Source organism: Arabidopsis thaliana, chromosome 5, assembly GCF_000001735.4.
Source record: "Arabidopsis thaliana chromosome 5, partial sequence".
Classification (NCBI taxonomy): Eukaryota; Viridiplantae; Streptophyta; class Magnoliopsida; order Brassicales; family Brassicaceae; genus Arabidopsis; species Arabidopsis thaliana.
This window is the reverse complement of record NC_003076.8, coordinates 16870980-16884856: the sequence shown is the minus strand read 5'-3', so window position 1 is coordinate 16884856 and position 13877 is coordinate 16870980. Positions and strand designations below refer to the sequence as shown.

Below are 13877 nucleotides of genomic sequence, written 5' to 3'. Positions count from 1 at the left end.
TCCTGTGAAATGCAATACTAATAAAGACACAAGATTCACTGATAAATATGTAAAGAAGAGAAACACAAATATGTAAAGAGAGGGATACGATAATATCTCCAAATACTCTTAACTATAGAAAAGATATGTAGAAGTAAGAAAATTAATGTTCTATCATACATGAAACAAATAATCTTTCAATTAATTTCCTTATATTTAGTAAACGTATTGATATCTTACCTAATTACTTTTTTTTTTTTTGTCGTCACCTAATTACTTTTTAAAATTGGTGATATCATATTAATTATTTTTCCATAATTATTAGTTAAGATTTTGAAATAAATTTTGCAGATTCTAATGGTTGTAATTTCCAATTATTTGTCTTTAATAGATAAAAAACATATCAAAATATGGGCATTTGCAAAAATACTTTTTTCTAATACCTTTTAAAAAAATACTACCTCTTATTGTCTTTTCATGTACGAAATGACTAAATTACATTTCTTTTAATGAGAACCTATAATGAGAAATTGAAATTTTCTGCCATCATTCAGGTGTTAGTTGTCATCGTAATGCCAAATGCTTTTGGGACTCCTAGCATTCGAAGAGGTTAGTGTGATAGTCTGGGATCTAAGCTGCAAATACTAATCTCCCAAAGGTTCAAGATGCTACATTGCACCTATGGTCCATAAGTTTAGATGGAAGACGTATGTTGTTCAGGTTGGTGGCTAGGACAAGGATTTTGGTTTGGTGATGATAGAAGTAGGCCAAACTCGGAAAGGATATTAAGACAGTAGGTACCTTTTGTTTTTTGTCAACGATTGTGAGTGGAGATTATGTGTCGTTTACATCATTAAACCAGACGGGTTTTGTTACTAGTAATCATATGAAAATATGTCTCAACACAATCCCTTATATGTTCCCAAGGATATGTACTCTAATAATGAGATTCCTTCTCTTTCAGTCATGCATAGCAATATCTGTCTTGTTGGGCAATCTCTGCCCACGAAGAAAGGTGCTGAATAGATGCAGAGCTCGTGAGGGCTGCGTGTACGCCACCGCATGAGCCGCTCCTCTCACTGTTGCAAAAGTTAGTAGGTTTCCATACTCGATGGCCCAGCCTCCAACCTAGTCAAAATCCCATACATCCATAACTAAGTTCACAATCTGTTTGAGAACTTGCTGCTTGTTTAATGGTGTAAGCTAACTACCTGTCTTTTGTGGAACCACACTCCATATGGAACTGTCGTCTTGAAATTGAGATCGTTGGCGAGTTCTCCTACGATAGTTCGTGTTCCCAGAAATGGAACTACAGAATCTTGATCTCCACTGCAATTGTCGACAAGCTAAGTGTTAGGTACAAATACAGGTGCAGTAAGAAATAAAAGCAGTAGGAGATTTTTAATAGAACTATTACCTGAAGATCCTAACAGGAATTTTGTTCTGTATAATTCTCTTCAGAGTCGGAAGCATGTTGGTGTTTACATCGATGGCAGAGTAGTTTAACAGGCTGTGACACGTGGGGAAAGCTATCAGTATAGAGTGCAACAGTGGTTATAAAGATTCTTCATTTTATGAAAGTGAAAGAGAGGAAAATAACTTACTTGCTGCACAAAGACCATGAATAAGGCAGGTTTGTGCGGTTTGCGTGAAGAGCCATCTGTACCTCTGGGATATTTAGGTAGAACTGTCTTTCGTAGTTCATACACACATCCACTCCCATGCTCATCTTAGTAGCCTGAAACCATTTTCATAAGTTTACAGATAATTCAAGCAAAAGTTTTGTTGGTGCAAAAAAGGGCTAACCATTTGTTTAAGCCTTAGCTCTTGCAGGGCAATAGATGGGTAGCATAGGTCAGGGAGAACATCAAAGGTATTGACATACTCAGTGGTGATGTCTCCGGCTTCACGGATAGCATCGTTGCAGGCATCACTTACGTTATGGGGGTATGCATATGTGTAATGTGAGAAGTCACATTGAATCTTGATTGTACGTCCCACTACCTCAGAGATCATGCCATGCGACCAGAAGAACTCGTATACAGCTGGAATGTCCCTGTCAAGCTTCAGAAGTGGATTCCCTATCTGATCAGAAAGAAACGATTCAGAAGAGAACCAAAAATAGAGTTGATGGAACGTCAAGGTGCTTTTGCTTACTGCAATGCCTTTGATGTTGAATTTGAACCCACTTGAGCGTGAGTTATAGCTGAGAATCGCATCAGCCAGTTGAGGTATGTAATGTCCTGCGAGAAAACAGAGATGAGAATACTGATGTTTTCCAAGTCAACATTTAATAGATTTCATCGATATCGAAGACATACCTGCATAGCTTTCGCCAGTGAGAAAGAGATCGTGAGACTTCAACTCCGGGAACTTATCGAACCATCTCAACAAGAACACGAGCATATCGCTGGCTGTTCAAATACAAAACAAGTCAAGAAACAACTATCTTCTAATATAGTGAGAGTGAGATCCTCTGAAACTTTGGAGTTTAAAATTTACCCGCAGACTTGTCCCCAGCGTTGTAATCAGAGCTTCGGTTGGAGTAAGACCAACCAACTCCAGCCGGTGAGTCCACAAATAGCAGGTTTGAGGCTACACATTTACAACAATAGACAATAACGTCAGGTGTAAGATCAAAGTTCTGTTTTCTCTCATTCTTTGCATAATATTATAAGAAATAGACCTTTGTTCCACGACATGGAGTTAATGCGAAGACCACGCCCATATCCTGTGGGGTAAAATGGACCTAGCTCAGTGAAAGCTCCTCCACCAACAGAAGAACAACCTGGACCTATAAAACAAACCTCAACTTATTCATTTCACAAATTTGTGATTTGTGATATACTCAAATGCTAATTAGTTAGGAAGCAGAGCAACTAAATACGAACCTCCATTGAGCCACAAGGTTAACGGTTTTGTGTCAGGGTGTTTTTCAGCTTCCACGAAGTAGTAGAAAAGGCTACGGCCAGCATTCAAGTCGAGATCAACATACCCTGCGTACTGTCTGAATACAACCTTTGGTTGACCAGGAAGCCTCACAACCAAATCTGTTTCCGGATACCCTCGTGCAAACACCTGCACTGTCACCATCACCATGGCCACATCGCGCAACGACACAATAGCCATCTTCTACAGCGTTTCCTAAGTACCTGAAACAATCAGGGAAAAAAGTACACTCTATGAATGATAAAGAGACTCTCTATCTTAAAATGAAACACGTAACAGTAACAGAGAAAGAATAATCCAAACAGTAGACAACACTAATCTCTTAACCAAAACAAAAGAAACAAGAACTTTCTTTTTTTTTTTAATTAGAGAAAAACAAAAAACTATAACAATTTTCTATTTGCCAAGTCAAAATCCTGAAAACGAAAGGCGATATTAAATATTATACGAGAATTCGAGTGGACCTAACTTAGTTACTTTACAAAGCTGACAGAGAAACAAAGATACAGCTGAAATAAACAAACTTGGTTTCACAACTGAAAACTAACTGTAAGATCCAAGTTCTAAGTCATTTAAAAATCAGCTAAATGGTTATATAAACCCAAAAAAACAAGTAGAGAAAGAACAATGAAGATTTACAAATAAAGCACGAAATATTTGAGATATCCATTAAACAAAATTCACTCTCGTATACGTAAACAACAGCAAGAACTTTGATTTGGTACTTCGACCCTGATATATATATATATATATATGTAAACTAGTGAAAATAATAATAATAATAATAAAATATGTAAACTAGTGATATTTGTGTATGTTACATTTTGCTGAATTGAGACTTAGAAAAAGAAAAAGAAGATACCTTGAGTTTCGAAATTAGGCCAAATATCCTTCAGAAAAATAGCTGATCCTCAAGATTACAACTATGCTGGTTTCTCTTTTTGAGTTGAAGCGTCTGAGAAAGAAGAGTAAAGTGGAGTAAGAAGAAAGAAGTGAGAAGAATAAAGTTAAAGAAGAAAGAAGAGTTCATGTGTGCCTCTTGATTATTTCCATGTTTAGTATCACTTATCTACTAGTAATGTTTCCCAGAGATTAGCAATGCATTGCATTAACTTTAAGAATCGAATTCTAAAACTCATTGGGTGTTAGAACCAAACTCAAGTAGAGAAAGAACACTGAAATTTATTGGGGAATATATAGACTCATATATAATTAATATATTCATAGTAGTATATAGTTTGGTAATATTACATCTTTGTACCTAGGTCTAATCGTTTGTATAATGCAATGCCTTGAGTCTATTTAGGAGTGTAAAGTGGATAATAACTCAAACCCTGTTCAAGATTTTAACGGGTGGGTTTGACCCAACCCATTTATTATATGGGTTACATACCCAAACCCTATAGATGTCAAAATAAGATAGTTCGCTCAACTCAACTCATCTTATTTATAATATGATTTTTTATATATAAATTTGGACTCATATCATCTTGATCGTGAGTTAAATGAGCTAACTCAATAGCTATACAAAATAAATATAATAATAATAATAATCCAAAAAGATAATCTAATAACATAAATTTCTATGGGTTTAAACTTCAGGGGATGATTAAGTCATTCAGATGTAGTATTCAAGATTGTCCGTTCTTTGCAAACATGTAAGTGTTCCTTAAAAAAGCAATTCTCAACACATCGGTCAATATCATCATATAACAAAGTCATAGTTCTCTACTTGTTTTTACTCAATAAAATATTTATTCGATAAAATAAAATAAAAAACTATTTCTTTTGTTAGAACATATTGATGTAAAAATTGGAAAAATGTCTCAAGTCAAGAAAATAGAGAATAGTATTAGTAGTAACGGATTTATTAACCCCCAAGACTTAAGTCACACTGTTTTTGGTGGAAAAATAAATATAGAGATGAATCTGAAAGAAAGATAGGTTAAGATTTAAGAACAATGTCACCTGAAAAGTGGGGTGGTGTTTGGAGGATGATGGATGATGAATCGTGACTAACCGTATGATCTTTCTTTGTTACTTAACATTGACTTAATTAGGCTTAGTTAGGTCTAATTTGATAACATAAATGTCTATTTGCATCTTCCATGAGACAAAAACCTAAAACCATCAATAGATTTGACAAAACAAAATAAATAAAAACAATCATAATATTAAAACTCTTATGACTTTTCAAATAATATCAATATTTAAACTTTAATTTCACGATGTTATACGACATGTGAAATTCTAACATTAACAATCAAAATACAATTATACATTATTAAACACTAAACAAAATAAACAGTACTAAACAAATCAACTTACAATTTCACCTTTTTAGTTATAAAATATCGTCATACGGTGTATCGCAGGTTAATATCTAGTTTTTAATATTTTTGTCGAAGAATTGCGAAGACTTATTGTAATCTGAAATTATTGAATATATATCAGACATAAAGTTGTTACTTGAATATTTTTAACTATAGAAGGCGTTAAAATTCACAATATATATATATATTATTTTAGTATAAAAATATATATTTCTTAAAAAATTATGTATATTTGTTTAATAAACTAAGTATAGACCCTTTAATCATATTAAAGAATGATATAATATAAACTAATTCTGTTTAGATCAAATTATTACATCTTATCTTTAACAAAAAATTCAATTTAACTTCAAGTTCCAACCATGGAACCTGAGATCTTTTTTTTTTTTAATTGAATTGAAAAGAATTTTCGTATTTAAATATTTGTAAAACAATGTATGTTATCTTATTAATGTTTCAAACATAATTAGGTAAGAATACTTATCTCTTTATTTTTTCTTTTGACTAACTCAAGAGAATTTTTTTTTGGATTCTTTTCCTTTTCCTCTTTCACCAAAAAGAACCTTTGAATGTATGTTTGTGTTATTATATATATAATCATCGTAAGTGCTAGAATCAGTCGTAAGAAAATTTAAGAGACTATATTAGACATGGCTATCACCAAGAAATGTTTTGCCGCATTTGTACTCATCCTCCTCTTTGTCATGCCTTTCGTTTATTGCTCGGAATTAGATAACACTTCTGGTACTATCTTATTATGAATCAACCACTTTTTTCTTATGAGTTTATATATATATTGATCTCTTGATTATTACTATAATATAGGTTTTGAAATAAAGCAAGAAGATAAATGCTACGGCCCAGAACCGTGTAAAAATGGTTACGAAGGATGCTTGTTCTTTTGTGTAAGAATAGCCTATTACTTATATGGGGAATGTACTATGAAGCCTGATCATCAAAAGCATTGTTGTTGTGTGACAAAATAATCTAATAAAATGTTGATATTTACTAAAAGCAACATAACTAGTTTTCATACGACTTTGAATATTCAAAAGATCGAGAGTGAAATGCACAAAGCATACCATAATTGAAGTTGGTTTGATTTGACACAATCGATGTTTCTCTTTTGCATCTTTTCAAATGAAGGAATTGCAACATTTATTCATTTTTCGCTCAATTTGGATGAAATACAAACGTTGCAATATCTTGGTGAACCATTTGAGATTTATTTTAGAAAATCTCGAACTTGGGTCCTAATAATAATTAAAAATTTAGTCTTTTTCACTCTAGAAAAGTCATAAGTAAGAAAAATTAGCGATGAAACAATTATTTGCAAAACTCATCACAAAAGACAGCTTGTCTTAGGAATGTTCATGATCTCCGATGTCGCTAAGTCATGGCTCGCTGATCTTGAAAATCTCTGAACCCATGATGTTTTAGTTCAATTTTGTCGTCATCCTTAATTTTTCCGGTGGTGATCAATTGTTCACAACCCTTGAATACGTAAAACCATAAAACAAATTTTAATAATCTTTTAGAAATTAAATATAAAATAAAACAATATTATTAATTTGTCATAATCCAAAATTATAAATTTGTACAACAAAACAAACACAACAACTTTGTAATTTTAAACATATTAAAAATTCATAGTAAATTTTATAATATATAATTTTTTATAAAAATTAAATAATATATAACATCTTATTATTGGGGTTGTCGTGACAGTTCATTTTTCTGAATTATTCTACTATTTATTAGTTTACATTCCATATTTATTGTGCAATCTTTATTACCTATTTGTTAAGGAATTAAACTAAATATATAATTTGCTACAGTCACTCGTTAGTGTAGCCCTTTAGCCAAATTTTCGATCAAAACCAAAATTGTCAGTTATAAAGGGACACCTTTTTCCCAAGTAATTTGGTCAATGTCGAGAGTTATGAGTAATCTCTGGTTAAAGATGGAAATATCAAATTGAATCGGCCCTTTAGAGACCAGATAAATTACGTTTGCTTATGTTTAGCAGAGTATAGACCATCCCAAACCCTAATTCTTAATACATAAGTGAGGGATCTCAGCAAATAAACAAAGATACTTCAAAGATATGACACTTACAGAACCAATTCAACCAAATATCTTATAGACCTTGATCATCTTTTAGCCGGCCTTCGATATCACGTCTTAGCAACTCCGCATATTCCTGCAACACTCAAATACAAGTCTGATCAAGGAGTCTTTATTTTTATTAAACAAACAAACTAGTCAGTTTTGATGCTTACTTGAGAAAGAGCTTCATCACAGCAAAGCTCGTTCACTAGTTCGTCTTGGCTTATCGCAGCATTTTCGACCATTGCACGGAAGACATCCTCTGGTGGATCAGAGTGCTCAATCATTTGAGCCATGGATTGAACATTTACCTATTTGGAAAAAGTAGAAAAATAACATTCATTACACGAGATAGAACAAGAGACAATGACGTTTATTGTAATACCTAGGTAAGAATGGTGTTACTTTTTCTACAACTAAAAAAAGACAACAACAAAATCCTACTCAGTCGATAATAGTATCAGTTTTTCTTCAGCCACATTTTTTTCCTAAATCAAAAACGCAAGAAATCCAAACCTAACACTCGTAGATGTACCTGAGAAGGTTGACGATCATCAGGCTGTATTGTTGCGGGATGAGGCAATGGCCCTCCTTGGCTAAAAGCACGTGAGACTAGAGGCATCATTTGTTGGACCATTCTAGAGAAATCAAAGCCGCCGCCCTCGCCTTGAGCTCCACCTGACATCATATTTTCTATCTCTTGCCCATCCACCTGTTGCGCAATCTGTTGGACTGTGTTCATGATCTGTGGATTCTGGGTAAACTGCTGGAGCATATTTCTCAGCATATTTGGTGAATCAACACCAGCTTGTCGAGATACCCCTGCTAGCAATCCATCCAATACAGGGCTCTCCAGGACCTGAGACATTGCACTTGAGACATCTACACGATCATCTGAACCTTGCCCGCGTCTAAGACCAGTCTCATCTGAACGAGAACTACCAGAAAAGAGAGATTGCAAAAGCTGCTGACCACTGGTCCCACTGCTTTGTTGCACACCTTCAAGTGTAGCTGAAGTCCCGCTATCTTCAGTCTTACCTGATACCTTCGGCTGCTTGCTTCGTTTCTTTAACCAAAAAAAACATACTATGACTGTAAGCATTTGGAACTATGACACTTGTGGATATGCTATGCAATGAAAAACAAGCAGCAGCAACTTGACGCTTATTTTTCAACTGATTCATTACCTTACGGTCTAAACCGCCAAGCCCCAATCCAAGTGGTGTAGCTGTAGCTACCTCTGGAGTAGCCTTATTGGTTTCTTTGGCATCACCGGTAGCATCTCCAGACGGAGCTGATGATTGTCCTGTAGTACAAGAGGTATCTTTTGCTCGGGCTGGATGCTCTAAATCTCCACCAAGATCTTTTTCATTTTGACACTGGTTGAAAAAACAAAAATTAGTGGTAGGCTAACCCTGGTGAACATAAAATAAAGAATCATCTGATTGCAGAGAAGACATACCACTGAGTTGCTCCTCTCAGATGGTAAGTCATGCAGTGAGCCACTAGACGACTCAGGTGCGCAAGTAGTTGCAATGTTGGTAGGCTGCTCAGGCATAGCAGTGGCAACACCATGGCCCGTAGACATATCCCTCTCGAGAGATTCTATTCCTGATTGACACGTGAAGAAGAGCTTGAAAACATTTCGTCCACAATGTAAAACTTTAGTCAGCAGGAAACCTACCCGATGGAATCTGGTCTCTTCCTTGCATAATGTTTACCATATCTCTTATCCTTGCATTGATTTGAGCAACTGAAACATCATCACCCAAACCAGGTTGAACCCCAGCAGAAACGTTCTCACCGGTAGAGTGTGATGGAACAGCCGCAGGAACTGAACTTGTATTGCTGTCACGGTCTCCTTGTCCTCCTTCTCCATTGCTTCGCTGGTTCCCAACTGATGACAACATAGGTGAACCTGATGTGCCTGGTAATTAAGTATGAATTTTAATGGAGAAGAATTGTGCAGCTAAGTCCAATAGCAAAAAAGTGAACTTCACCCACCAGCATGTATGTGAATATTAATGTGCCTTTGGGCAGTTCCTAAACCAACAGGTCCGGTTAGTGGATTTGATGAGACAGTAGCACCAGTAAAGAGAGGGCTGATTTGGTGAGGAAAAGGCTGCAAAATACAGTAATAATTACATAAAAGTAGAAAATTAATTTAGAAAAAAGATGAGACTAGAAGCTTACCTGAACCATAATAGGATTCGGTCCTGATGGAGATATATACACAGCAGGCCCTGCATTCACATAGGATAATTCCTGTAGATCAAAGTGTTAATGAGCCGCATGTCAAGAATGAATAGGAAAATGCACGAAAGGAATGACCCAAAACGCACCGGCGACGGTGCCATTCTCAATGTCAAAATTGTGCGTCCAAGCTCCAGTAGGAGGGCCCCTAAATGTTGCATGGCAAGACCTACTTGCACGGCCTCTGTCTGGATTTGTGACCTTAGAGTAGGATCTGAAGATGAACCATCTTGCTCCAGACGTCCCGCAATATGCTACAACAATGTTTTTGCAAATTACAAACAGCACATAATTAGATGACAATGCATGGTAACCATATACATAACAGTTCTTGTAAAGAGAAAGAATGGAATCAATTAATAAGCAGTGTGAAGAAGGTGTTTACCGATAAAGAAGAGACACCGAGACCACTCAGTAAATGTTGTGCATTCCTTAGGACAACAGAGAGTGCTTCAGGTGTTGCTGCACCTCGTCTATTTCTAGGCAACTCTTCCCTTGGTCGCCCTCCGGATCCAGCAGAAGAGGTATCTGGCTGATAGCCTGGAGGAACATCCAATTAACTTATTTATGTGTTCTCTATCCAATATGACAATAAAACTTAGATCACAATACCATTTTGTGATAATGCCTGCTCCATCCGATTAATGAACTCCATTAGAGTGTCTAAGGAATCCGGAATAGGCTGCAGAATTAGAGAGTTACATTGTAAAATGACAAGATTAAAGCTCTAGTCTCAAGATCAAAATACTACTACGTGACTAAGAACTACCGTTAAGAATGAAGGGATAGGAATCGTTGTGGCTGCTGTAACAGGAATCTGAACTACACGAGGCATCGATGTTTGAAATGATACACCAGGAAATGCTTGCCTAGGTTGTGAATGACCCGTAGCTTGGCTTTGACCACCAATGCCAGGCTCTCCATCAGATGTATTTCCAGGAGGTGCATTAGACGACTGATTCGACTAGGAAAAATAAAAGCGCATGCAACATCGAGTTTAGAAACAGGCAATAGTTGATGACAATATGAAACCTTACACATCAAATAGTAACAACACCTGATTCTCAACAATCCTTAATGTAGACTAAGCACTAATATGGAATAAATTCGAAATAGAGAGTGACGAGAAAAAAACTCACGGGCATAGAGGATTGCGTGCCATTAGTACTGTGATTTGTAGGAAGCTGTCCACTAACTCCAAAAGAATTTAGAACTGCTCCAATGACCTTAGTAGTTAGCAACACAAAATTAAAAGCAGGTTAGCCTAACTAATCAAACCATCCCATAGGCCAAACAATATCACAAATCCTTGGGGATTACCCGGCTGAGGTCTGGAACAATGCCTTCTGTCTGATCTCCAACATTAAAAGACCCAAGAACTACGCTGTGGGAGACATGTCTTCCATTTCGAGATGGTCCACCATTTGTATTATTTCCTGTTGAATTAAATAACAAGTTGAAATAAGATGATGGTTGTGTTAACAGCTCTTTTAAAACTCAGAAAGGGGATAAAAAATAACTTGATTACCATCATTTGCAGTTGCCCCTTGTGAAGGTGTACCAGAGGAAGGAGCTGATTCTGCTGGCTGCCTCACAATCAAGTGTAAAGTATGCCCATTTTCCAAATCTATGACGATGTCAAGTTATCAACTATACTGAAAGTAGAAAAGCGATGGAAGGAAACGACAGACATAAACTAAAACTAAGCTTATCGAAGGTATATATATATATATAGTTCTCTTTCTGGATTACAGCTTCCTCTACGGTGTAAGACTCACAAAAGCAGAGATGCACTTGATCAATCAAAAACTAGACTTCCGACAGATTTGGTTAACATGCATTTTATACACAGGGCACATGGCATAATGCAACAAACAGCTACACTATAACATAAAATCAACAAGTTAACAAAGTCGCTAGCACTAGGATACGATACTCCGAGAGAGGATGATCATCTTTCAAAACCCGTCCTCGGAAAATGAGCCGCTGCTGACCAACCGGCACCCCTGTCTCACTAGCAATCTTCTCCTTGAATAGCAAAACAGTTTCCTGCAACAAGTCAAGCCCTAAGCAGTATCAGATATAAGCAAACTAAACTTAAGCAAATATGCAGGTGAAGCAGAAGAAGAAGAAGATTTCTTACATTCTTGTTCACTTGGAAAGTATACGTCCGCGAGTCTAACGTTTTGATGTTAAGCTCAAGGGTTGATTCTGGAGTTTTCTCCGACGCATTGGTGCTACTAGAGCACTGGTTAATGGGTTGATCTTCCATGAACCCTAAAGTATTAAAATTTAAAAAACATAAAGCTTGTAAATTCATCTTACAAAAGAATGATCTCATAATAAACAATATTATCTCTAGGGTACTCAAATCAAAACCTTTACCACACACATTTCCAGATATTGATCATACAAAACAGAATCAACAATGAGACACAAACAAATGACATAACTAAATGCTAGTCATTGTAACAAAAGACCAAATCCTATATATATGCAAGTCATTGTAATAAAAATGCTAAAAATCAAAAACTTTCACCATCCAAAGCCACAAACAAAAGACCCAGACCCAAATAAATGCAAGTCATTGTAATATCACTGTTCAAAAATCAAAACTTTCACCGTCCAAACCCAAAAACAAATCTGCTAAGGCAAAAACAGAGCCTATAGATACGGAAAAAAAGGATCAAGATTTAAGAAAAAAACAATCAAATTCCATGAAGGCAACGAAGAACGAACCTATTTGCCGTCGTGGGGTATTGAAAAATTGAAACTTTGGCGGAACAAAAGACTCTCCGATTGAAATCTAGAGAAGTATCTCAAAGTTGAAACACGAAACCAAACCTGATGTGTTCAGAGTTAAAGGGGAAGAACAAGGGCGATTGTGTCGGGAACTCGGGATTTTGGTGAAATTGAAAAGAAAAAGAAGAATCTAGAGGAGGAAGATACAACGACGACGTTTTGAAAACCTGAATTGACGCTTCCGCGAATATAGGCCTAGTCTCCGCTCTAAATGTGGACTCTTCTATTAATAATATAAAGCTGGGCCTGGCCTTTTTAACCATATCTAAAATAAATTTTAAACATGTGCTTCTTTTTCTGTTTTATTATGTAATTTTGATTTCTAATATTTAAGTATTTAAGTTTACACATAACTGGATTAATCATGAAGATTATGGTTTACATATAACTGAAACGAATCTATGTTATTGTTGTCGTTAATAATGGTTATTATTTTATTATTTTTTGTCATCAAATTATATTAATGTTCAAATGAGTCAACTTTAGAAAAAATTGTTTACATATATGAAGCGATTCAGTACGAATTTTTCGTGCCAAAGTATTCGTTCTAACATTTGCAGTATAAGAGATTAGAGATAGAAACAAGCTTGAGATTTTTTTATTGTCACTCAGGCAAATCTTTCAAAATTGTAGAATACACCGGCCATTAGGTTAGGGAAAACACTATATTCATTAGGTTTGAACAGTCTGTGAAAAACACTACATGTTGGTTATGTGTCGAAAGATCATTTAAAGTTTAGTCTGACAATTTTGCGGCAGTGTATATGCAAACAACAACAAAAGTAGAACAATCAAAGCATATAGACATAGAGTGTCATATTGTGTGAGAAAGGATTCAAGATGATGTGGTTTCAGTTAAGCATATAGGTAGAAATTTCATGAAAGCGGATCCGTTAACTAAAGGTATTCCACCTAAAGTTTAGTCCACATTATTAGTTAAAATACAAAAACAACTAGATTTTAACCTGTGGTATACCGCGGGAACAATTTATTTTTTAAAGTTAGTATATATAAAAGTTTACAAATTGTATCTATCTATAAAATAATTTTATTTTATAGTTTACAAATGTTATTAAGTATCGTCCTGTCAAACCCGTCCTGTAAAAAAAAAACTATTTATTTTATTAATGTTGATCTTATTTATGATATGTTTATGAATCATTGTCTAAATATTTTGTAATTTTGTAGTAATTAAATGCTATCAGATTATATCTCTGCGCTTTGATGATTATAATCGAATTGTTATAGTTATGGAGAAAATCAATATCAAAAATGATAATTTTGTAGTAATTAAATGATATTAAATATTTTGGAAGTATTATTTTAGTAAATAATCGTGTAGTTAATGTGGAGATATTTTGGGAAGATTGTTAAATGTCAAATATTTAATTCGAATATTTTCTTTTTAATTATCAAAAACAAACATTAAAATCCAGTGGCAGCCATTGTAAA

At 35.1% G+C, this 13877-nt stretch overlaps 3 protein-coding genes across 5 annotated transcripts; 1 reads left to right on the top strand and 2 right to left on the bottom strand.

Moving 5' to 3' along the window:
- Positions 1 to 394: 394 nt before the first annotated feature.
- On the bottom strand, positions 395 to 4265 carry scpl41 (serine carboxypeptidase-like 41). 2 transcript variants are annotated; one of them, NM_001344440.1, is made up of 12 exons: positions 3965 to 4186; positions 3791 to 3883; positions 2871 to 3131; positions 2666 to 2773; positions 2482 to 2574; positions 2301 to 2393; positions 2137 to 2222; positions 1786 to 2064; positions 1584 to 1717; positions 1397 to 1489; positions 1191 to 1308; positions 395 to 1107 (listed from the first exon to the last, which is right to left on the bottom strand). In NM_001344440.1, the coding sequence occupies exons 3-12, from the start codon at positions 3106 to 3108 to the stop codon at positions 940 to 942; spliced, it is 1410 nt and encodes a 469-aa protein (NP_001318730.1). In that variant the 5' UTR covers positions 3109 to 3131; positions 3791 to 3883; positions 3965 to 4186; the 3' UTR covers positions 395 to 939. The 2 variants fall into 2 exon arrangements, with proteins under 2 accessions (NP_001318730.1, NP_199038.1); NM_123588.4 differs by having other exon boundaries at positions 3791 to 4265.
- Positions 4266 to 5900: 1635 nt separating this feature from the next.
- Positions 5901 to 6295, top strand: AT5G42223 (Defensin-like (DEFL) family protein). The gene is made up of 2 exons (NM_001036917.2): positions 5901 to 6005; positions 6087 to 6295. Exons 1-2 carry the CDS (start codon positions 5912 to 5914, stop codon positions 6245 to 6247), a joined length of 255 nt encoding a protein of 84 aa, NP_001031994.1. The 5' UTR covers positions 5901 to 5911; the 3' UTR covers positions 6248 to 6295.
- A 178-nt stretch (positions 6296 to 6473) lies between these two features.
- AT5G42220 (Ubiquitin-like superfamily protein) lies at positions 6474 to 12813 on the bottom strand. 2 transcript variants are annotated; one of them, NM_001344439.1, is made up of 19 exons: positions 12363 to 12619; positions 11767 to 11900; positions 11555 to 11672; positions 11152 to 11250; positions 10944 to 11059; positions 10763 to 10849; positions 10393 to 10587; positions 10236 to 10305; positions 10009 to 10163; positions 9713 to 9877; positions 9564 to 9635; positions 9375 to 9492; positions 9055 to 9297; positions 8833 to 8981; positions 8558 to 8749; positions 7906 to 8436; positions 7544 to 7681; positions 7380 to 7464; positions 6474 to 6755 (listed from the first exon to the last, which is right to left on the bottom strand). In NM_001344439.1, exons 2-18 carry the CDS (start codon positions 11893 to 11895, stop codon positions 7402 to 7404), a joined length of 2640 nt encoding a protein of 879 aa, NP_001330299.1. In that variant the 5' UTR covers positions 11896 to 11900; positions 12363 to 12619; the 3' UTR covers positions 6474 to 6755; positions 7380 to 7401. The 2 variants fall into 2 exon arrangements, with proteins under 2 accessions (NP_001330299.1, NP_199037.2); NM_123587.5 differs by lacking the exon at positions 6474 to 6755 and having other exon boundaries at positions 7125 to 7464; positions 12363 to 12813.
- Positions 12814 to 13877: the final 1064 nt, after the last annotated feature.

What these genes read in the sequence shown, in the direction of transcription:
- scpl41 (NM_123588.4), bottom strand. Translation starts at nt 3,108, where the DNA reads ATGGCTATTGTGTCGTTGCGCGATGTGGCCATGGTGATGGTGACAGTG. An exon ending in CACTGGCGAAAGCTATGCAG is followed by an intron (nt 2,223 to 2,300) that starts GTATGTCTTCGA and finishes GTTTTCTCGCAG; the next exon opens with GACATTACATACCTCAACTG. An exon ending in TGTGGTTCCACAAAAGACAG is followed by an intron (nt 1,108 to 1,190) that starts GTAGTTAGCTTA and finishes GATTTTGACTAG; the next exon opens with GTTGGAGGCTGGGCCATCGA.
- AT5G42220 (NM_123587.5), bottom strand. Translation starts at nt 11,895, where the DNA reads ATGGAAGATCAACCCATTAACCAGTGCTCTAGTAGCACCAATGCGTCG. An exon ending in TCATCCTCTCTCGGAGTATC is followed by an intron (nt 11,251 to 11,554) that starts GTATCCTAGTGC and finishes ACATCGTCATAG; the next exon opens with ATTTGGAAAATGGGCATACT. An exon ending in CTATCCCTTCATTCTTAACG is followed by an intron (nt 10,306 to 10,392) that starts GTAGTTCTTAGT and finishes CTAATTCTGCAG; the next exon opens with CCTATTCCGGATTCCTTAGA.
- AT5G42223 (NM_001036917.2), top strand. Translation starts at nt 5,912, where the DNA reads ATGGCTATCACCAAGAAATGTTTTGCCGCATTTGTACTCATCCTCCTC. An exon ending in GGAATTAGATAACACTTCTG is followed by an intron (nt 6,006 to 6,086) that starts GTACTATCTTAT and finishes ACTATAATATAG; the next exon opens with GTTTTGAAATAAAGCAAGAA.